Source organism: Hyperolius riggenbachi, chromosome 7, assembly GCF_040937935.1.
Source record: "Hyperolius riggenbachi isolate aHypRig1 chromosome 7, aHypRig1.pri, whole genome shotgun sequence".
In the NCBI taxonomy this organism is placed as follows: domain Eukaryota; kingdom Metazoa; phylum Chordata; class Amphibia; order Anura; family Hyperoliidae; genus Hyperolius; species Hyperolius riggenbachi.
The window spans coordinates 85,166,684-85,191,606 of NC_090652.1; the positions used below are offsets into that span (position 1 = coordinate 85,166,684).

The 24,923-nt window shown below is 43.7% G+C and overlaps 1 protein-coding gene across 1 annotated transcript in view; it reads left to right on the forward strand.

The window, feature by feature from the left end:
* The first annotated feature begins 1,826 nt into the window (after positions 1–1,826).
* Positions 1,827–24,923, forward strand: part of SBK1 (SH3 domain binding kinase 1) — a 163,568-nt gene continuing 140,471 nt past the window's right edge. The window contains exon 1 of the mRNA XM_068244194.1: positions 1,827–2,199. Within this exon, the coding sequence (XP_068100295.1) occupies positions 2,138–2,199 (62 nt within the window). The 5' untranslated portion in view covers positions 1,827–2,137. The remainder of the gene's footprint in view (positions 2,200–24,923) is intronic.

The window sequence follows — 24,923 nt, forward strand, 5'->3', positions numbered from 1 at the left end:
GATTTCGGAGGGCTACTGATAACTGAGCTGTAGTGTTCGGCTATCACTCCTGCTTGCAGCTAATAGTAAACACTAAACACGTGCAGCTCTTGAATATCCTTGCAGGTTTACTGTGAATTTTTAATTTTTTGGCAATAAAATCTTTGATTAAATAATGTCTAAAAATATAAATATATTAATAAAATGTATCTCTTTATGCTGTAAGACCCCTGAAGTTACTACATTCCAATACAGCTACTCTATCAGTCTGCAAAATTCAGATTACTGGTTCTCTTCCTGCACATAACAATGGTGATTATGGTGCACTGCACACACATCCATAATGCACTTACAATAGCGTCTGCAGAGATTGCAGCCACAGGGGTGCACTTGGAGCATTGAAACTTAATGGGGGGCGGGGGGAGGGGTGGTGTCTTGGCTGCGGACCCGCAGGGGGATTTTTAAAGGCAGGATGGGGCACAGAGCATGAATGTGCACCAGCAGACACAAACGCTGGGGTATCGAAGGAGGGTTAACCACCACACCACTCACCTCAGATTACCATCTACACAAAGATGTGAATTAATGTATGTTTACATATACACTATGTGTATATTTAATATAGTTGTGTGTGTGTGAATATATATATATATATATATATATATATATATATATATATATATATATATATATATATATATATATACATACACACACACACACAAACATATATACATTTTTAGTTTATGGAGGGAAATAATGTATGAGGGGAGGGATGTTGACACCTGCAAGTCACCCTTCCAGACGGGATACCACATGTATGCGCACTAAAAACGAGAGTAGGGTTCAATTTAGTCAGTAAACATTTTCAGAAACTGACAAAAGAACAAATACATTTAGGAAGAATAGTCTTTTAATATTCCAAATTCCAAAATTTCAGATAAAGAACCGTATCTTCTAATCTTTACAGCTTCAGCATGCCGGAGGATAAACGCTACCACAACACCGACAATTCCAAGCAATATGTGTATTTACAGCATAAAACACTAACACAATTCCACAGTACAATCTACCACTGTCTGATTCACCTGCCTACACCTACCAAAAGCACCTGTGAAGACAAATAGTGCACCCATGAGCCCATGTCCATTTGTCTAGCCTGTCCTTACACCTCCTCCCACAATGTCCATGTGCATATCATCTGTCAAGCTCTGTCCAGCTGTGTCGTCCTGTCTGTGCTTTTGCCACCCGCATTCATCTATGCCCCACTATCCTTCCTCTGTCTCCCACCCATCTCCATGTGTCAGTTCTCCAGCCAGCCCGAACTCTCCAATGTCCACCTCTGTCCCTGCTGACCTTCCTCTACCCATTCACACTATTTTCTACTATACTATCCCCCTTGTTTCCGTCCACTTTCACTAGCCTAAAGTATAGACATTACAAAGACAAATTAAATGATCAGCTCCTATATGCACGTAATCTTCTCCGCCGCTCTGTCTTCAGATTTCACCCAGTGCTGCTGCCTCCTCCGACGGCTCCAATTACAACAGCATTAATAACATTAATATAACATTAATATAACAAATATAACAAATCAAACTTCAGTGAAAATGAAACAGCCAATATTTCACACAAAATTCATTCATGTTAATTTTTTACTATTTGCAATGTGCGCTATAGCCGCTCCTTGAAAATACATAACCTACACGTATTTCTATACACATTTTATATATAGCCGGGATATAACAATATAATGAAAGAATCGCAAAATTCATATAGCCGCTATTTAACAAGGACATTAATTGCGCCCAATTCATCTAGCGGCTATTTCAAATGTACGCATGCAGAGGGCTGCCCAGACTCTTCTCCCTCCGCTCTCTGCTCCAGGCACCAGTCTGACGGAAGCCGCACACAGCTGCTCTGCTCCTTTAACAAAAACAAAACAACGTTTCTCTGTCCATTTTTCTGCCGTCACGCCGCAGAGATTATCCCCTCAGCAGCCTCAACCAGCGGCACCACAGGCACTTCTCCCCGGAGACTCCGCCCGGCTTAGAATACTTTTTGACACTTTTATTTCTTGAAAGGCGCGAGAAACGTGTGACAAATCTGGAAGGTGTGACAAACATCCTAGGCTGCCTTCATCATCTTCATCTGCCACATGGAGTCCTGGTGTTCCCACTGCTTCTACCACAGGGGTCTGCGGCAGCTGCCGACCACAAGGTATTGTATAATAACGGTACCATTGTTTCATCAGATGCGATCCTTCAACACACTTTTTTTCACGATCTTAAGTAATTGGAAGGTAATTATTGATTGGTCCCATAAACTGATCAATTACGGCATTTTCTCGCTTCAGATACGATTGTAAAATCCAAGTTTTGGATTTATTAAATTTTCTGTTCCAGTCCAGCAACAAATCGTTTTACATCGATTCCCGCCACACACTGTGCAGTTTCCTGTACAATTTGATCACGAAAAGTGTGTTGAAAGATCACATCTGATGAAAACATTGTACCGTTAATGGTCACCTTCACATTGCTGTAAATAATTCCTGGTAGAAATCACTCAATCGTCCTCGTTTGCTCACTTGTCAGATCTGCTTCCAATCGAGAAAGAGATCGATTTTGAGATCAGTATTGCACAAAATCGATCCCTTTGTAAATCGGAAGCAGATCGGACATGCTGGCAATTATTGAACAATTGGGAAATGTCCCATCAGTCTGATGGAAAAATTGCATGTAGTGTTCCCAGCCTAAAGCCTGGTACACACTTTCAATTATGATTGGCCAATTACTGACCAATTTTACCACCCCCATGTAGTATGATGGTTTTACCTGTTCATAGTATTCAATATCTCTTTACCATTATACTATATACTGTAAAGATGGTAAAATTGGTCAGTGATTGACGAATCACAATTGAAAGTGTGTACCAGGCTTAAGGGTGCTTACACACATCCAATTTTAGTTGGCCAGTGATTGGACATATACAATGCATTACGCTCTACTCATTGTATGGTAAATCTTTTCACACTTCACGCAAGTTCTGCTTAATGCAATTTATTGCATACACTCCTTTGATTGGCCAGTTATTGGCCAATGTTACCACTTCCCTGTAGCAAGAGAGCTTACCTACACATTTTGCTCATAGTATTCAAGATCTGCCAGCCCTCATACTATATGAAGGGGGTAAATTTGGCCAGCGATTGGCCAATTAAAAGTGCATGTGTGTGCCAGGCTTTGGTCTTTATTGTTTCAGTGTTTTGAGGTGGGCTATAGGTGCTTACTAATGATACCAAATCTGTATAGTAGAAGAGTAAGCTCATGAATATCTTTTGGGAGAATTTGATTCCTCTTCTCGATCAAAATTAAGAAGGTTGATGTAATCGATCAGACACTCATACACGAGAATCAACATGTGAAAGATCACATTGACTATACTTTGGAGCGTGCAGTGAGCATGCTCCATAGTATGTCATCAACCCATTATCAGTCACAATCTTACAGAATGCATTTGATTCCTGCATAACCCAAAGGAATTTTCCAACTTGTCTGATATAGTATGTTTTGATATATTTTTTGCTGAAATCGCCTATTTTTATTGATTGGGCACTAAGTGCAAGAATCAAATTCTTTGTGAGTTGATTAATAAATGGCTGAAAATGATCGATATGACATGAAAATTGAACTGTGTATGGCCAACTTTAAAGCACACCTGGACTCAGAACTTCCTCTCTGCTCTAAAAGATATGCAGCAGCATAATAGCCATTAAAGAAAAGCATTTATTTGTCACAGCTGATACAAATCCTGCAATAAATCTGCAGTATGTATACTTCCTGCTTTCATGGAAGCAGACATAGGGTTAACCTCCTGTGTTTACAAATTAGCTGCTCTGCTATGGCAGAGGAGATTCCGGATCTGATACAGCTGAGAGATCAAATTACGGTGATGATTACTTAGTCACAGAGGGAGAATTAGACAGGCTAAACTCTATAAATACATACAGGGTGCATTTCTCTCTGTTTTCCTTCTGTCCTTTTCAAGAGTTCAGGTGTTTTGTGGAAAATCAGCCTTAGGTGGTATTGAGAGCTTTGTTGGGATACAGGAAATATCGGGGATGAGTATGTGGAGGTGACATGAATAGGTGGAGATATCCCGGGGTCGTCAGTGAGCTGACATAGAGAAGGTGTTTGGTTTATCCTTGTCAGCAAGCTGGTAGCGTTCGTTGCACAGAATAGTTATAGTTTAGAGATGCTGGTATCGGCTTATTAATATTTTTGTCTTCCAGTTGTGAATTTGCCGAAAACATCTGATTTAAATCTGTTTTTTTTTTGCTGCATAATATAGCCGGTATATTTTTCCAGCATGCTTGTCAGGAGTATTTTTCATTCAGCAAGGTTGTATATTGTGCTATAGAGGTTATCAAGGCACTGCCTAGTGCCAACCTGCGCTACAGAAAACCAGAGCATGTGGCTGATCAAAACAGACTGTGCTGCTGTCTTCTTGTCTTAAGAATACTTTTTGTGACTTGTTATTTTATTCGCATTTTTCTCTGTTCAGATAGGCTTCACCTAGAAGTGTTCCTTTTTGATTTTTTCTTGAGTGGTCTCAACAAATTGAGTGTCTCTAAAGCTAGCCATACATCTAGCGATTCTGATTCAATCGACAAAGCGATCGACTTTATTAAGGAATCGACTTCAGTATGGTTGATCGAAAGTCGATTGGCTAGTGGCTCACACAGTCCTGTGCGATTCACCTTCCCTAATTGACTTGATTCTGAACGATGATGTGTCTCCATGCCCTGAATACAAAAATCGATTTAGTTGATCGAATGGTATGTGAACAGTAGCCGATTCCTGTGCGATTGACCGATATCTTGCATCCTGCTCGATCGACTAAGCTGGTCGATTCGACATGAAATCAGCCACTTTTCATCGATTGGGAATTCTGGAACACACTCGATTCCCTCTTGATTCCATAAAATAATCAAATCGAATAGTCGATTGTACAGCCAAATCGCTAGATGTATGTCTACCTTAAAGGTGCCCATTAATGGTGCAGTCTTGATTGTACAATCTTAACAGTTCTAAATAATATGAGTGATGTCCGAACCAGCAGCCTGCAGTCGTCCGGTGTCTTCTGAGGGCCACGACCAACGTTTACTGCCGCACAAGCCTCGAGTGAACCAGCCCTAAAGTGTCCATTCAAAGTATATTCACCCAGTTTATTCTTCTACTACATTGTTTTGGTAAGAGTATACAATCAAGATTGTATAATTAATGGGCATCGAAAGATCATATCACTTCATGGTAAAGTGAGAGATTATTTGAGTAGTCTGTTTAAAGTACAGAAAGTCCCCTAATTACAAACACCTGAATTTGGAACCTCTCATACATTGTAAAGTTGTTCCTACATACAAAATGTACTGTACTGCTTTTGCTATATTTGTTTTCTTTATTATCTGTTACAGTGTGTTGTGAGAACCATGTTTTTAACCCTTTCCGTACCTGCAGTCTCTGGCCCCTTAAAGGGAACCAGAGACGAGGGAAAGCTGAAAAATGGAAAACGATGTTATACATACCTGGGGCTTCCTCCAACTCCATGAGCCTGGATCGCTCCCACGCTGCCGTCCTCCGCTGCCTCTATCGCCGGTACCGGGTCTCGTCACTTCCGCCGGACGCGACAAGTCTTCCGCATGCACAGGGGCTCCCTCCGGCTTTGTACGTATGCGCCAGTACGGAGGGAGCGCACTGCGCTTGCGTTGACTGGCTCGACTGACCGAAATGACGGGACCCGGTACCGGCGGACAGAGGCAGCGGAGAAAGGCGGCGTGGGAGCGATCCAGGCTCATGGAGCTGGAGGAAGCCCCAGGTATGTATAAATCTATTTCTTCTTCATCTCTGGTTCTCTTTAAGGACCGGAGACTGCTGGTACCAATAAATTGGGCTTACCGACGAATCGCCGCATGGTCGGTCATGTCGCTCTTCCATAGCTGCAGGCCCCTCTCTCTGCTGTCGCTATGACGGTAGAGCTCTGTGCGCTGGTCACGAGCCGCTGCCATTGGCTCCTGACCCTGTCAGCAATGTAAGGCAATGGGATTGGCTCACAGTGATCATGGGGGGGGGGGGGGTGTCTGGGGGGCAGGAGCCAATGAAATCAGTTTGTGACTGGCGCACAGAGCTTTGCCGTCATATTGACAGCAGGGTGAGTGAGCTGCGGCGGGGGCAAAGCGGCACGATCGGTGGGAGCGTTGGTACCGTGTGCCAGTGATGTTGGAATCTACATCCTGTCCGAAATAAGCGGCCACAAACACGACATAGGTTTCAACTAACCCGGTCCGTAAATGGTTAAGTGACATTTTAAACAAACAAAAAACGTTGTTTATTTTGTGTGTCCAAATCCAGAGTTTTCCAAAGGTAAAACATTCATGACGGGTTGGGGTGCCGAGCGTGTTGCTGCCAAACGCTGTACTCTATACAGTGCTGCAGAAGATGTAAGTGCGATATAAATACACAATAGTAATGTGGTAGGACATTAGACTATGACTATGGTATGATTAGATTGTGAGCTCCTCTGAGGACAGTCAGAAAAGGGGGAAACATGAAAGATGGGGATGCATAGGAGGAGTGGGGGATAAAGAGGTAGAGACACAAGACAGAGAGCCTGGGGGGAGAGGAGAAATGGCAGGAAGACCTCTCGTCAGGGCTGCAGACACCACCAGTGCTGTTTGGCAGGGACATGCGGTTAAAGTAAGCCACTGAAATCTGAAAAGAGGAAAGGGTGATGGGGAAGATAACAGGGTGGGAGGGGGAGCTGGAAAAAGAGGTAAGATTACCTGCAATCAAGTTAATCTAAATTTCCTGGCGCTTGCTTCTCTGCTCACTACAGAAGTCAGCTGTCAGCACCTGTATCACTGGCTTCTGCAACAACTGACTGCCCTAAGTTATTGATTAATTACTCTGCTCAGGATAAATCATCAATAGTCCAGGGCAACCAGTGCACATGGCTACTAGTGACAGGCAACCTCTGAAGCACTAAGCATATCCTGCTACCTCTCCCTGCTAAAGTCACAGCTGCACAGCAAACGTTCTCTTTACTAGTGGTGGTCGCAATGGCCAAAAAACTTTGTTTCGCCAATTTCGCGTAAAATTTTGCATCAGAAATTTTTGCATAAAACTTTGTGTAATATTTTACGAAATTACGGGTATAACGTAATTATGGCTACAGTACTTTGCATTATAACGTAATTGCGTAGCGTAATTTTGCGTCACTCGCGTATTAATTTTCACGTTAAACTTGCAAATGCGCATTGTACATATCAGTGCGTACAATCAGGCTTATAACGCGTAAAACGCACGCATTAAACAGCACAATCCCAAATGCGGAAATTTGAAAGTGTAGATCAATCAACATATGCGTCAACGGAATTTTGCGAAATTACGAAGTTGCACGAAATTTTGCATGAGCATTATGATTCATGCGTAATTTACTACGCATTCACCCGTAAATTTTGCATTAACATTACGATTGAAAATGGTGAATTTCGATGCAAAATTTTGCAAATGCGAAATTTCGCAGCACCACTGCTCTTTACTCACCCTGGTGCTCTGCACATTCACTCGCTGCAGGCTGTGTGTAGAGAGTGAGGAGACACATTGCCCATGGGACAGGAAGGGGGAGGGTGTTACATCTAGTGCAGGAAGTAGTACTGTCCCCTGCACTGCCTGCTGCTATTTTCCCAAATGTTGCCCAAACTATGAGAAAGGTCCCTGGTGGAAGAACACAGTGTCTGAGTACCACAGTGGCACCCCTAGCCATGGCTGCACCTGGGGCTGTGAGCACCTGTAGCTCTATGGTAGGTACGCCACTGCATCATTCTGTAAAGATTTGGTTATGATGGCCATACACTAATAGATGGCCACCAGATTCGACCATCAGATAGATCCCTCTCAGAATAAATCTTATCTGTGAAGGATGGAATCCATCGACACACGAGGCACAGATTTTCAATAAATTACAGCATGAAATCTATTACAAATATCTGTGTAGCCGCATATTGCGTGCCCAGCTGCCCAGATCTCCACCATCTATGTGTCCTGAAGCCTTGCCGATCCCTCCTCCCGCCTCTGCACACCTGGGGTGGCTACAGAGCTGGGGGCTGGTTTGGCAAGGTTTCAGGCAAACCACCACATCTGTTGGGGGGAAGGTGTAGGAGCAGGGTTTCAGACACTTTATTTATGGGTAAGAAGTGGGTTACTGTATTTTTGGGAAAATAAGACAAACTTGAGTAAATGTGTCTTATATTCCCAATACAGTCCTACTGGTCCCCTAGTGCCGGCTTCTGCTGATTGCGTCATTACACGCGATCAGCACTAGGGGAGCAGGGAGAGAGAGGAGAGGTCTTTGATCGCTGTGGGCTCTGATTGATGAGGTGAGAAATGCGCTGCAGCTACTTTTGTCTATACACGGGGGAGCGGAGGAGGAGAGTAGGACCCAGGGGCATAGGACACGAAGGGGGACACACAGGACATTAAAGAGGCCACAGAGGACATGAAGGTGGGACACAGAGAAAACCATGGGGGACACAGATGACACCATGGGGGACACAGAGGACACAAAGGGGGGGGGGACAGAGGACACCAAAGGGGGCACAGAGGACACATGGGGGACACAAGAGGTACAAGAGGGCCACAATAATTGGGGGGAGAACATCTACAAGATGCCCCAGCACCATGGATGCACCAGGTTTAAGATATTTTTTCCCCCTGGATTTTGTCCTGTAAGTCTAGGTGCATCTTATAGTCTGGAGCATCTTGTATTCCCAAAAATATAGTGAATGATTTTTTTACTTGCAGATTCTTTGTTTATATTAAAAGTTGAACACTGCACATATATGGCTAAACACACTTCAGGTGCTATTGTCATCTAAGGCAAGCTCACTATTGTGAAATTCTTAAAAAAAAAGTTGTAGTTCTTGAGATGATTGAAAGTTTTGGTGGGAAAATGCATTTTGCAAATAACATGCAATACAAGAAGACAATGGTTAGGGGTTTATTACCTTCCCCACGCTTTGATCCAGAGTAGTCCTCCATGCAGGGTGGTATTCCCGAGAGACTTCAGAGCGTATGAGTATGGGATTCCACATCCTCAGTGATTCCAGCACATGTGGTTCATAACAGTGTGGTGTACTCCTGGAGGGGGCAGCAAAGCCTACCCCACTCTACAGAAAACCCCTGACATCGTCACCCCTGACGGAATGCCGAAACTGATCAGGGATTGGAGACTGGGCACTTGTCTACCATACTAGATGTGTTTTAAGGGTGTACTATGCATACTTGTTACGCTTGTTACTTTTGAATGGTCCCTGTCAAAAGGGCCTGCAATGTTAGTATTGTACTGTTTGTATGAAATACAAGGTTCTTTTTTACTTTTCAAAGCCACATAGCCACTTCACCACTGAGGGGTTTTACCCCCTGACCACCAGAGCAATTTTCACCTTTCAGCGCTCCTTCCATTCATTCGTCTATAACTTTATTATTACTTATCCCAATGAAATGAACTATATCTTGTTTTTTTCGCCACCAATTAGGCTTTCTTTAGGTGGGACATTATGCCAAGAATTATTTTATTCTAAATGTGTTTTAATGGGGAAATAGGAAAAAATGTGGGAAAAAAATATTATTTTTCAGTTTTCGGCCATTATAGTTTTTAAATAAAGCATGCTACTGTAATTAAAACCCATGAAATGTATTAACCCATTTGTCCCGGTTATAAAACCATTTAAATTATGTCCCTATCACAATGTTTGGCGACAATATTTTATTTGGAAATAAAGGTGCATTTTTTTCAGTTTTGCATCCATCCCTAATTACAAGCCCACAGTTTATAAAGTAACTGTTATACCCTCTTGACATAAATATTTAAAAAGTTCAGTCCCTAAGGTAACTATTTATGTTTTTTTTTTATTGTATTTTTTTTTTTTTTAATTACAAAAAAAAAAAAAAAAAATTGGGGAGTGTGGGAGGTAATGAGTTAATTTATTGTGTAAATGTAATGTTTGTATATGTAAAATGCTTTTAGGGTGTAGTTTACTATTTGGCCACAAGATGGCCACAGAGTGTTTGTTTACATGCGACCTGTAAGCGTCCGGAAGGACGCTTACAGGAAGCAGTAGGAGGCTGGGAGACTCACAATGATCTCGCTGTTTCTGAAAGAAGCAGCAGATCATTGCGGGGGCTAGATCAACGAACGGGAATGGATTTTCCCGTTCATTGATCTCCGGGCGAGCGGGCGGCGGCGTGCACGAGCGGCGGGTGCGCGCGCACGAGCGGCGGGAGCGCGGACAGCGGCGGTAGCGCGGAAGGTACGGATTTCTCCGTCCCTGGTTTTTTAGGGGGGAAAAAAGGGACGGAGAAATTCGTACCGCTGGGGGTAAAGTGGTTAAAGGAACACTATCAATACCCAAGTGTTCTAAAATGACAATGTACATATAATGTCTAAGTAGCTGCGTAAACATTTTCCTACTTTTCATGTAAAATATCAGAGGCAAAAGCTGTAATTCATTGTGTGTAGATTTTAGCTATGTTTGGAATGTCTCATTTGCATAGGCGAATCTCTGCAGTCTGACATGCTAAGAACAGTGTTAATATTGAAGCAGAGTTATATGAAATCAAAAGCCTGTCAAGTATCAGGTTTCACACACACAATTATATATGTTTATGTTGCACATAAGATACATTTCCTCTGCTCTCTGTAAGAGAAAGCTCTGCCTGTCTCTGACTGAGCTCTCTGCACACAGTGTTAACAGATACACTCATGGCTCATTCTAGAGAAGATTGCCCTCAGAAAAGTGTTACATAACAGTAAACAAAGAGATAAGACTTGTATACACCAGTAGCACTTCCCAAACATTTCCTATCTCAATTGAAAAAAAACATGTTAACCAATAGTGTTTAATACTGGTTTGCTTTCTTTTGGTACACACCTTCAATTTTGCTTGGCCAATCACTGACCAGTTTTATCACCTCTATGTAGTATAAGAGCTTACATACACAATCCGCTCTTAGTATTCAATATCTTTTGACCCTCATACTACACGGAGGTTGTAAATGTGGTCAGTGAATGGCCAATCATAATCACAAGTGTGTACCAATCTTTAGCCACAAAGTTTTATCAGTTGTAATTAGTAATCACTGACAGTTATACTACAGTCAACTGCAGGGAAACTGTCATTAGAGCCCTGGGTTTTCAGGAAAAAAAAAAGAACACAGACTAGTTCTCAGTAAAATTGGGAAATTACATACGTTTATCTCATCATGTCATATCAGCTATGAGATCAGGGGCGTAGCTAGACTTAAAGTGGATCCGAGATGAACTTTTACTCATTGCATAATTGTGTTCCTTTCCTATTGTTTATAGGACATTCCTCAAACCAAATACTTTTTTGTTTTTGTTTTAATACTCTAATTCCCTATAAACTAAACAAGCCACACCCACAGGTTTTCAGAGAGCCAAGGCACTTTCAGACAGTAGCAAGGGCTCATGGGAGCTCAGTCTGGGCAGGAGGAGGGGGAGGTATTACTAGCCAGAGATTTCAGAGGCAGGAGGGAGGAGGAGGAGGGGCTAGGTTTTTTTGCTGAAGATGCAGATAAGCCTGCCTCTGTGTAATGTTTATAAACACCATGGCTGCTGTCATTGTATCACATGAAGAAATAATCATATTCTATTAAAGCTGTTTGCAGCTAGATTTGTGTAAACTATCTAAACTTTAGATAAGATATATAGACAAGTTACTTGTTATAGTTAGTTTTTCATCTCGGATCCGCTATAATAGGGCTTCCCTGCAAAAATGATAGCATGGGGCCCTCTTTGTCCCCAAACCCCACGTGATCAGGAGCCGGCGAATGGCAGCAGTGAGTGTTCTGCTGTGAAGCAGCCTCTGGAAGCAGGAAACAATTACACATGCTCCTGCACACAGTTTTCATGAGTGAATGTGGAGGTTTCTTTGCTAATTGGCTGCACTTGCGGTTGGGGTAAAAAGGAGGAGGCGCCTCAAAGCCTCTGGGCCCCCCTGTGATAGCAGGGGTTGCAGAGGTGATTACTACGCCCATGTATGAGATGCTCCATCTTCGTGCAAAAATCGAAATACCATATTATCACTTTACAGGTGTTTTTGTTACTGACTGCCATAAAACTTTATCTTTCAACTTTAATCTGCTGCTGATATAATTTGTGTAAAATAAACTTTCTAGAAACAATGGTAACTATATATGGCTCAGTTAGTTTTAAGGATACCTTGAATTTTCCTCCATTTCCTTTGCAGCCCTTCAGCTGGGTTTACTGCAATGACACCTTCATTCCACAGGGAGGAGGGATGCACAGAAGATGGGAGTAATCGTTCCCATTTCAGTAACAGCTGACAGTAATGCAAGTAGTGTGTATTTTGCAGCATATAGAGAGGTTTGAAGGAATGATAAGAAGATAGCCCTTATGAACCTTAAAAAAGAATTGGAATAAATACAGATGATTTAATAAGAACTGATATTTGTTTCTTTGGAAGAGTGGCGTTACACTTGTAATACAGTTTTAATTTCTCACTTATATCATGTCACACAAATCACCTGCCCTATTCACTCCTCATGTGACAGCTTTCTATCTAGTGGCCATTATACGATGGGGGGGGGGGGGGGGGGTGGTCAGGAGGGGAGGGGCATGGCCTTGGCATGTGTCATGTAGATGGTAAGATTGGGGCCCAGGTAGATGTCCAGACAAATTTAGGAACCTGTTGGGGCTCAGTTTGGCTAGGTAAGGGGCAGTAGCCCAATTCAGTTGAGGTGGTGAGACTGAATAGTATACAGCATTCCTACCAGTTGTGATGTAGTTCTCTCAGAATCACTTTAAAGTTTTTGGTCAAAACAAAGTACTCTGTGAAGGGGCTGTTTCATTGTATTTGACTAAAAAAAACACATTAAAATACATGAAGATACTGTACCAAAACGTGGCAGTAGCTCTGCCTACAGATCCTGTCATCGACCCCATCAGTTGCACTGCTTAAAGTTATATGATTTTCAAAACAAATTCTCAGTCATGCCCCCACTCCAGTTATCAAGGGCAGAGGCCCTCACACATTTTTGGCACAGTCCAAGTTACTGTATTTTTCAGATTATAAGACTTTCCTGACCATAAGACACACCTAGGGTTGGAGGACAAGAACCAGGAAAAAAATATATACTAAACCTGATGCGTCCATAATGCAGAGGCATCTTGTGGATCTTTTTTCCCCAATTATTATGCTTCTTGTACCTTTTTAATGTCTCCCTGGTGTCCTCCTCTGTCCCCCTGGTGTCCTCCTCTGACCCCCTTTTGTCCTTTTGTCCCCTAGTGTCCTCCTCTGTTGCTCTGGTGTCCTCCTGGTGTCTTCCTCTGCTCCCCTGGTATCTTCATCTGTCCCCCTGGTTTCCCCCAGTGTACCCCTGGTGTCCTCCTTTGCCCCCCTTGTATCCCTCTCTGTCCCCCTAGTGTCCTCCTCTGTCCACCTGGTGTCCCCCTCTATCCCCCTGGTGTAGTCGTCTGTCTCCTTTGTGTCCTCCTCTGTCCCCTTGTCAAATCACACAATACAATCCCCCTTCAAGCAGGGCTGCAGTGATTTAAACAGCACTGTGTGTTGTAATGCATCGGCAGATGTGGGACTCATTAGCCTGTATAGTCCCAGAACACACTTGAGGCTATTTTGTGCAAAGGGAGCAGCAGGCAGCATCGGGTCTGGTGGCTGAACCGTGTACATGTAGGGGGCACTTGGAACCGGTCCGAAGTGTATTAATCAGACCATAAGATACTCTGACTCCCCCCCCCCCCCCAATCTTATGGTCCAAAAAATATGTTAATTGGTAGGACTGGATCAGGATAGGTGTGGTTTATCAAATAGAACACATTTCTCTGTCCATCCTAAACTATGGCATGAATATGGCCTTTAAGACTTGGAGTTAGACTTCCTTGGAACGAAGAAGACAAGTTTAACATAGGGGCATGCTCTGTGGTGGCTCCAGCTTCAAATTTTTGGGGGGGCACAAAGGAGGAACAATGGCTGGTCGGGGGGGCCTATTTGGGTGATCAAAATTGATGTATGGCGAACTTTAGAGGCACAGTGATTCCCGGGGGGCCAGAGCCCCAGCATACCCCAGTATAGCGTTGGCCATGCTGCTTACTAAGTATTCAGGTTGTATATTTAGATCTCTTCCCAAAGCTGTACTTGAAGAAGGAATATAAGATCTAATGCCTGGGATGGGCACACTGTCCAGGTTCTACAGAACCATATGGGCAATGCCCTCCTAATCATTCCTTCACAGCACTGTTCACTGCTGCATACACAGGCAAAGTACAGCAGGAAAAATATAGATATTCTATAGCAAAGCATCACATTTAATTTCCCATTGCCCTCACTGCCCCCAGTTGATAAGAGATGAAGTCTTGTCGGTTGATATGCACCGTTATTGCCCTGTGAAGTGCCTTATTAAATACATTGTCACTACCCTGCAGCCTTCTGACCTTTAGGGACCTTGAATTTGTACACAGCAAAGAGGCTTGTGTTTTTTTATGCTTGCTATTCTCAGGAGCACTGCTTCCCAGCTGAGCATGAATAATAAACACTCCTTCAAGTGCTCAGTTTTAAGGACAACTTCATTCAAAACTAATATTTTAAACCTAGATGGGCAATAAAGTATCAAGCCGGACATTTCGTTCTCTCTGAGGCCCAGCGGTGAGAGCTTCCAGTTGTAGTTTTGGACTTTCTGATTATTTTTTATTCAACACAGTGCAGTTTAGTGGAAGTACTAATGTCATTAGCTACAGTCAGGGCCTTAAAGTAAACCAGAAACCTCGGAAACTAAAGATTTGATACTTACCCTGGGCTTCCTCCCGCCCCATAAACACATCTGAGTCCCTCGCCATCGTCCCGCGGTCTGCCGTTCAGCTGCGATCAGCCCCTGTAACAGGCTCAGTCACATCAGTCTGGGTCTACTGCGCATGCGTGGGAGGGCCGCGCATGCGCAGAAGGCTCATACTGGACCCGACTGAGCCAGTTACTGTGTTTATAAGGGGCGGGAAAAAGCCCCGGTTAAGTATCAAATCTTTATTTTTCGAGTTCTTTGGTACACTGACAACTGAAGTGAGAGGGATGTAGAAGCTGCCATATTTATTTTCTTTGAAACAATGTGCATTACCTGGCAGTCCTGATGGTCCTCTGCCTCTGATTCTTTTAGCCATAGACCCTGAACAAGCATACGCGGATCAGGTGTTTCTGACATTTTTGTCAGATCTGACAAGATTAGCTGAGCATGAGAAAACACATTTTTGCAAAAATATGTAGGCATAAGGAAACTCAGTTTTGCCAGATGCATTGAAGTCTATGGGCATAAGGAAACTCAGTTTTGCCAGATGCATTGAAGTCTATGGGCATAAGGAAACTCAGTTTTGCCAGATGCATTGAAGTCTATGGGCATAAGGAAACTCAGTTTTGCCAGATGCATTGAAGTCTATGGGCATAAGGAAACTCAGTTTTGCCAGATGCATTGAAGTCTATGGGCATAAGAAAACACATTTTCGCACGTATGAGCATATGCACAAACATATATGGGAATTAATGGAAAAACTGATTTTCATCGAATGCATTGAAGTCAGTGGGCATGAGAAAACACATTTCCAAAAATGTTTTTATTTTTGCCAAAAATGTGTATCTTTTCATTATATTTTCGCAAAATTATCGAGACAGATGAAACAGCTTATTCTGATATGAAAATGAATTTAGTGAACACTCCATCTCATCCCTGTGTTGATGTTTGCTGGCGGCCGGGGGGATCATCTCAGGTATTGAAATACGGTGACCATATGTCCCGCTTTACCTGGGACAGGTCCCGGATTCGGGGTCCCCTGTCCCAGGCTGCGCTAGGTCCCAGCAAACGTCCTGCTTTTAGCCGCGGGACGTCCCGGCCTCGGGACTCTGGCCACCGTACAATTGAATGAACTGGCCAGTTCATAGCCCCCAGCCCCGCTCCAGCCTGCATAGTCTTCCGGCAGGCAGAGCAGGGCTACGGGAAGATGGCGTCCGAAGCCCTGTACTGGAGACTATTTGTATCTCCAGTACAGGGCTTTGGGCGCCATCTTTCCGTAGCCCTGCTATTCTATTCAGCGGGGGAGATATGAGCAGGAGGATTGTCGGGGAAGCTGCGCGTCAGAGGCTGGCCGGGTGATGGGACTTCTGTCAGGTAAGTAAATTCTTTTTTTTGCAGGTGAAATGTTGCCCACATTGCGTTATTTTCTGCTAAAATGTGGCCCACATTTTGCGTTATTTTCTGCTAAAATGTTGCCAACATTGCGTTATTTTCTGCTGAAATGTTGCCCACATTTTGCGTTATTTTCTGCTAAAATGTTGCCCACATTGCGTTTTTTTTCTGCTAAAATGTTTCCCAAATTGCGTTTGTTTTCTGCTGAAATGTTGCCCACATTGCGTTTATTTCCTGGTGTCTGGGGTAACTGTTGCTGCATTTATTATTTAATGGTCATAGTTGACTATATTTGCTGCTTTGGGGTTACGGTTACGCTCAGCCCATACAATGTCATGGCCACGCCCATTTTTCGGAGTGCGCGCCGCAAACAGTCCCCCCCTGTCCCAGGTTCTGTTCACTCTAATTGAAAGTAATTAACAAAGCCTCCTGCCCAAGGCCGGATTTATATTTTTTCCACCCTTTGGCCAAGTATGTTATGATGACCCTTCCATGTGCTGCGTCGCCCCTCCCCATCCCAAGTGCAGTTCCCTCTTTCATGTCTAACATCCATGTACAGCAGCTGCCCCTTTCCTTTGTGAACATCAGTTTCCTGTTCATGTGTTGCTGCTGTTTTTCTGCCTTCTCTTTCATGCATAGCAACCCCTATTTCATGCCCATGTGCCCCCTTGAGCTGAAGTGGCCCAATGCCCGGGCCTTTGTGGCCTTTCCAGAAATCCATCTCTGCTCCTGTCCAAGCAGATACTAGCAGCACAGACTGCAGCTAGGTTACTGTCATTATACACATGACGTAACAACCTATACTGTATATACAGGAATAATGTGCACAAAAAATGGGGTAAAACCAAAAAATGTAAGCATGTTGCATTATTGATCAAGGCCCCATTTTTAAGGTCATTTTAAGCACACCTCAGTATAAGCGCACAAACGCTTTAAAAAGCCTCCGCCGAATGGCTTTGTCTGACTGAATTCCAGCACACCTCCGTTTCCAACTCTATTTTTGTCTTTTTTATTTTTCCTCTCAGCTTCCGACTCTCATCACCGCTGCCTAAAAATACCATCCATCTTCACAGGTTCCTCCCCTTGCTCTCTCATCAAACACCGACCTCACCTTCACATGTCCCATTCGTCCTATACAGACACTTTTATAAGACGCCTGTGTAAGCCTGAGATCTATTATTCTGAGACGACTCATTAGCCGGAATGTTAGCAAATAAAGAATGACAGATAAAGTGAAATACCTGCTGCCTTTCTGTAGAATGTGTTATGTAGACGCAGCTCTTCCTGTATCAGGGACTATGGATTCAGATTAGTTATTTTTTTCATCAGTTTCCCTGCTCATGACTGGATGATGGATGTGAATACAGCCTCATTGCACTGCTCCTCTTAATCACTCCAATAGTGCAGAAAAAATCAAACAGGATTGACACGTTTTTCCCTCTCCTAACAGGGTAAACCAGATGAACCTAATGGGCTAACTCTGCTGTTTTTACACAAAATATGGGCAAAGCTTACTGTGCTGTCCTCTGACCTGACATTTTCCTGTGGATTGTTAGCCACAAAATCAAACTCCATTTACCCACTGCTCTGTGTTTATTATGCAGTCTACATGCAATCTGCATTGCAAGCATTCCAGTATAATCATAAATGTTTCTGCTGTAATGAATCTTATCTCAGTCAGCTTGGCTCCTTTCTGATACATTGACAATGAGACGGGAGCTTTTTATCTCCCCTCCCACATTCCAGAGGATTCAACTGCTTCTCACTGATTGTCTGAAGGCAGTTCATTGTGACAGGCTAAGGCTGGGAAGGGAAATATATCTCACCTCTCTTTAAAAATGTACTTAAATCAAAATTTGGACAGTACATTACATATGTTATATAAGTAGAACAAGTATTTATCTACTTACATATGTGTTTTTTTTTTTCTGGGATAGTATGGCTGTCCCTGCTGCTTTAAGGTGCAGTGGCAGCAACTGATGTCACAACCAAGGGGGCGGGAATTCATTCAGCAATCTAAAGATCAAAATTTCAGGTAAATATTATAAACAGGCAGTTTGGCCACATGGCGAGCAATAGCATCCTATTTATGGAACTGGAAACACGCTTGCTCCATGGCTTTATGATTATTTCTAGATATAGGCCTCAATTCACTAAGCTTTATCAAACACTTTATCAAACGTTTGATAATTTACCTCATGAGTAAAATCTTATTTTGAATTCACAAAGCTGTTCTAGATTTAGGCTGCTTACACACTAAGACGTTAAGGTCGCACGTTGAAGAAGTTTTTAACGCACAGCAATGCATAGTAATGGAAAGGCTATGCGACATTCACATCGCACGCGTTGCGTTAGTGTCTAACGTGGAGCGTTTAGAAAAAGTGCTGCATGCTGTGCGTTCAACAATGAATCTGCTGCGTTGAAGGTGTTGCACATGCTCAGTATTGTCAACAATGGAATGTGCGAAAACAAACAAAAAAGTTGATGCATGCGCCGAAGAAGACGCATACAAAAATAACATGCACATGCCACCAAGCATCATCTCTTCCTCCATATCCATGTTTCCAACACCAAACAACCCACAATAATAAGCCAAAAAAAGGTCTATTTATAGTCATCATTGTGCGACATAAACCGCGCACCAAGAGACGCCTATCAAATGACGTCATAGCACTCTAACGCGCTATTCAACGCTTCACAATAACGTCCACCTTAAACTACTGCATGCGTTGCGTTGGTCGCACATTATGCGACCTTAACGTAGCACCTAACGTAACGTCTTGGTGTGTAAGTAGCCTTATAGAATGTTTTATTGATAAAATGTTCAATAAATCTACAACGCCTTAGTGAGTTCAAAATTAGATTTTACTCATGAGGTAATTTATCAAACATTCGATGAAGTGTTTGATAAAGCTTAGTGAATTGAGGCCAAAGGGTCTAAAAGCTGTGCAATTTTTTCACAAGCTTTAAGACCCTAAAAACAAGAAAAAAAATACCACAGTGAGATTTGCAGCAGCTCCTGCATAGAATTTACCCAGGCACGGGATTACCGCTCTGTGCTGCGGATTTCCGTCTCGAGCCTGATTTAGGATTACCGCTAAGGAGGTTAATGCACTCGTTCAGCCTCCCAATTTTAGTGGCTATAAGGGCCCTTCCACAGAGTCAGTTGTGTTGTGACAACATCACAACGCAGCGTAGGCGAAAAGACGCACCGCTGGGGTGGAACCATAGAGTACAATGAAAGTATGTCTTACTGCCACTCTAAACGCATGCATTAATCATGAAGCATGGCATGCACTGCATATCTGTACGTTTTGCTTAGAGTATATTAAAAGCAACTGGCTGGCTGTATACTGTAGCTTTTTGCTACCAGAAAAGTGAGAGTTGCTTCCCCAGGACAGAGCAGATAGACTCCTCCCCTTGCTAGAGAGATTAAAGTAAACCTGAAGGGAAAATACTGTTTAAAATGAAAGAAAAAGCTCCTATAAGTGCTGCAGCGCACTGTCTGTTGCCCACAGGGTCCCTCCCATTCACTGTTTCACTCTCTGTTTTTTCTTTCTACTGTACCAAAATTTCACTGTGAGCGACCACATTTGAAATGAGCATGTGGGAGTTATGGAACCATGCATGTCTAGTAATAGGGAGCGCTAGTGCATAGCTTCTTTCCTTTGTGCACGAGTGCCTCTCTTTACTGGGTATGTGTGGTTCTTGAACTTGCACATACCCAGTTCAGATGCACTTGTTGATGCTTACTGGACATGCGCCGTTGGGAGTTTGTGCATCTCCAGTGAGCATACGCTTGTGCACGGCCACAGGCTCTTCCAGTCCAGAGGATTCAACTGCTGCCCAGGCAGTCAAATAATAAAACCCGCAAGAACCGGGGGACACAAGGGTCCATGTATACACCAGGCAGCAGTAAGTACTTTAGGAGCAACACAGTTTATTGAATTTTCATTTCATTTTGACTTCAGATACACTCTCTGTGGCTAGTAGTGAAATGTTTATTTTCTGAGCTGATACAAGTTTTTGTTGCAGTTTGTATGCATCCTCAAACTAGACCAATCTAGGTCAGCAGAAACTGGATTTGATTGGTCCACTTTCAGGCCCCTTTTACACTTGCGTGCTGCGTTTCCCCGTGTTGCGCTTCCTGGCGACATCCCCACCACAAGGGCCATGCAAGACTCCGGAGACTTGCACATGTCATGCAATGCGGTGCGCTGGAAGCATCCAAACTGCTGCGATGCTGACGCAAAGACAGCAGCGCATTGCCACTAAATATGTGCCAGCCACACAGATTGTGTAGCAATGTCATTCGAAGGGCGACACAGTAAGTGGAAACCCTAACCTACAAAGCTCTCCACAATCACTCTCCCTTGTAAATCTCCTCACTAGTTTCCAGGTACCAACCCAACCGCACTCTCAGATCTGCACGTGACCTTCTTTTGTCCTGCTCTAGAATTACCTCCTCGCATTCACATACAGTCTACAAAAGTGCTTCACCCCTCCTCTAGAATGCCCTTCCACAACACATCAATCACTCTCCCACCTTTGATATCTTTAACCGCTCCTTCAAAACTCACTTTTTCTGACAAGTATACACTCTACCTTAGGCCATTTCCCCTTTGACCTAAGGCCAAGTAGCATTCCTTACTAGATAACCTAAAAGCACACTGCCTCTAGGTATGAATACTGTATACAGCCCCACCTCTTGTTCCCCCCTATTCCCCCTAATTTCTTTAGATTGTAAGCTTACAAGGGCAGGGCTCTTTAACCGTTTTGTGTCTTGGAATGTGTATTCATTTTATTTATCATGTTACTTTTGTCACCGGTCCGTAATTACCAATTCTGTATTTTGTACTTATTCCATATTGGTGTCTGTATTATTATGTACCCAATGTTCTTTTCTTACTTTGTACAGCGCCACGGAATATGTTGGCACTTTATAAGTCAATAATAATAATGCGCGGACATAATCGCAAGCGCTTTGTGTAGCGATTTGCAGTAGCTATTCTCAGCATGTGCCTGGGATTTTCTATTTATACCTAGCAGTTTTGGATCATTTGCTTTAGCGATTTTGTACTTCTTGTGGCAAACAGGAAGTATGCTTTGCAAATAGCTCTGTTCCTGCACTTTGATTGGCCTAATAGCCTGACTGTCAAGTGACGGGCAGCCTACAGGGCCAATCAAAGTGCAGGAATCTTGTAGTTTGAAGCTACTGCACCCGCCGAGGTCCGGGCGGGTTCAGTGGAGCGCTCGTTAAGTGTAGCAAAGCGCCCTTTACACTATCTGAGCACAGTGTAATTTCACTGCGCACACTATGGCTGCATAGCATGCACAGGACATTATAACACTCTCTGCTCTCATTAAGCTGCGCTGCTGCTGCTCAAGCCCATTGTTAAACATAGGGGGATGGATACAATTATTTATCTCATCAGTTTATTTTCACTTCAGGTTCCCTTTAAAGGGAATCCAAGCACCTCTCATTGGCATGCCTTTAAGACTCCGACCAGTACTGCAAAGTACTTAAAGATGCATACCTTTCTGTAGTTTGTGTCCTCTTTCATTTGATGCCTGAATCGCCATTCTACACCAAATAGTTTTCGTTCAATTTAAAAATCGCGGCTGCCATCTTGGCTATGTTATAACTTCCAGGTCACCCCTATCTTCTCTGTTAGAGGAGTGCATCACTGAATGAAGCAGGAAGAGGAAGTGACACGCACGGCCATTGCAAGAGGCTCCTCCAGAGGGGTCATAGCACAACTTTGTTGGAAGTCGTCTGGCTTAAAGGCATAACCATGAGAGGTGCTCAGAGTCCCTTTAACTATCAGAGAAGCTCAGGCGCTCCCATCACTGGCTGTACATGTGATACACTTGCTATACAGGCACAGAGAGGCAGCACAGCTTTGTGCCGGAGTTCGGTTGGGCTGACCCAGGCCAATTGGAAGCTTTGGTTTTCAGGCATCTGCCTGGACAGCCTGTATTACAATTCAACATTTGTAATCCATTGTGTAACGATCTCCCCACAATGTCCCAGCTTCCCTAAATACACAGCTCTCCAAATTAAAGAAAATTCCGCCATTAGGGGACCCCATATGCCCCATGCATTCTGCGTAACGCATTGTTTGCTCTTCAAAACTCCACATTTTAATTTCAGTGTCCTGTGGGGTTTATTTTTGTTGCAAATGAAATGGCAGCAGGCTGCCTTAGTGCCATATTTACAGGCTGTGCTGTGCTAGGACAGCGTAGTGAAACGTGTACACCGCCAGTGAATGCGCACACAGAACAATCTTCCGGCAGGAATTTTAATTGAAGCAGTTTCTCCTCCACAAGTTGCCGGTAGGTGCGTGTGAGGTAACGGCTTTGTTCAGGCTTGCGGAGAAATACAAACCCCAGCATGACCGGCTGTAATGACTTTGTGTATACCATTGTCTGTACTGTATTATTATATACCCCATTTTTTTCTCAGTACAGCGCTACAGAATAGGTTGGAACTTTATAAATCAATATTAATACCGTCTTTCCCCGAATATAAGACACTGTCTTATATTATTTTTTGAGGGAAATATGTGCTAGTGCTTATTTTTTTGGGAAGAAGGGCTTACTCTCAGGAGAGGGGTAGACTCTTTTAGTGTATGGGGAGGTGTGTGGTCTCTTACCGCATCTCCCTTTTGGCTGCGTCCCCCTCCGTTCCTTGTAACTTCTCCGGTGACTGGCATACTGGCATAGTATTGAAGCTGAGGTCCGATCTCTAAGTGCCTCACACTACTTCCTGTTTAACCAGGAAGTAGCGTCAGACACTTAGAGAGTGGAACCTCCGGCAGTGGATGGAGGTATGTGTTGCTGCCTGCCGCTGCTGCCACTGTGATTGATGCTGGAGGGGGAGCGCTGAGAGGAGTGCCCGAGGTGAGGGAGGGAGGAACTGTCCCCCCCCCTCCCCACGGATGCCCAATGCTCTCCCCTCATGCTGCGACCCCTCCTGACCCCCAAAACGGCCCTGAGCGGGCCCTGGAGGGGACCTGGGCCCCCCTTCAGCAGCATGGCTGGCAGCCTCTATTGTTACGCCCCTGCTCCCCATACACAAAAAGCTTCCTACAGCTAGGTCTTATTTTCGGGGGAAGGCTTATATTTCAAGCATGCTTGAAATATAAGCTAGGTCTTATTTTCGGGGGATGTCTTAGTTTAGGGAAATCACGGTAATAATTGATCTCATATATTATATCTTTAGTGGCTCATAGTCAGTAGAAGATTTCCGGCACAAGATAAAGGGGATACAATTACCCCTACTATCCATGCCATGATGAACCACTTGACCACTACAGGTTGTGTTCCCATAATGGACCAGAACATTTTTTTACATTACAGCGATCCTTCCATTAATTCACCAATAACTTTATCACTACTTATCACAACAAAATTATCTATGTGTTATTTTTTTGCCACAAATTAGGCTTTCACTGGGTGGTTCGCTGAGTGCAAGCACCGCAGTAATCAGCCTACGTATGATGGCGCACCATGTTGCATTGCGTGAAGCGTGCAAGTCTCCATAATCTTGCATGCCCCATGCGGCAGGGAAGCATAATGCGGTGAGAAGCAGTGTGTAGGTGTGCAAGGGGCCTGAAGCAATCATTCATGACAGTGTTTTAGCAAATGCTTACAGACATGAGCACACAGCTCATCCTATCGGCGGAATGTTTTATCCTATAGAAAGGGGAGGATGAGCATTAGCGGTGGCACTCCTGCTGTGAGTGAATACAATAGTAATAAGCTGGGAAAAAATAAATCCAGTTGCTGTTTGCCAAAGCAGTATTAGCTACAGAGGATGGGGGATGCCCGTAGGGACAATCACACTGTCATCCAAATAATAATTTTCAGTTACAAAATCCTTAGACGTCTTCAAGGGCTGAACCACTTCACGACTAGGCGTTGTTTTTATGTATATTTTTTTTTTTCTTTTCTGCCTGAACTTTCTTTGGGCACTTTTTTTTCTTACCCAAAATGTTTTCTTATTGTATTTTCGTTCTAAAGGGAAAATGCGGTATGACTCAGTTTTCACTTATTATGATTGATTTATAAAGTGCCAACATATTCAGTGGTGCTGAACAAAATAAGAAACAAATATGGTGTGTGTGTGAGTGTGTGTGTGTGTGTGTGGTGTGTGTGTGGTGTGTGTGTGTATGTGTGTGGTGTGTGTGCGCGCGTGTGTGTGTGTGGTGTGTGTGTGTGTGTGTGTGTGGTGTGTGTGTGTGTGTGTGTGTGTGGTGTGTGTATGTGTGGTGTGTGTGGTGTGTGTGTGTGGTGTGTGTGCGTGTGTGTGTGTGTGTGTGGTGTGTGTGTGTGCGTGTGTGCGTGTGCGTGTGTGTGTGTGTGGTGTGTGTGTGGTGTGTGTGTGTGTGTGTGTGTGTGTGTGGTGTGGTGTGTGTGTGTGTGTGTGTGTGTGTGTGTGTGTGTGTATGTGTGTGGTGTGTGTATGTGTGGTGTGTGTGTGTGTGTGTGGTGTGTGTGTGTGGTGTGTGTGCGTGTGTGTGTGTGTGTGTGTGTGTATGTGTGTGGTGTGTGTGTGTGTGTGTGTGTGTGTGTGTGTGTGTGTGTGTGTGGTGTGGTGTGTGTGTGGTGTGGTGTGTGTGTGGTGTGTGGTGTGGTGTGTGTGTGTGGTGTGTGTGTGTGTTT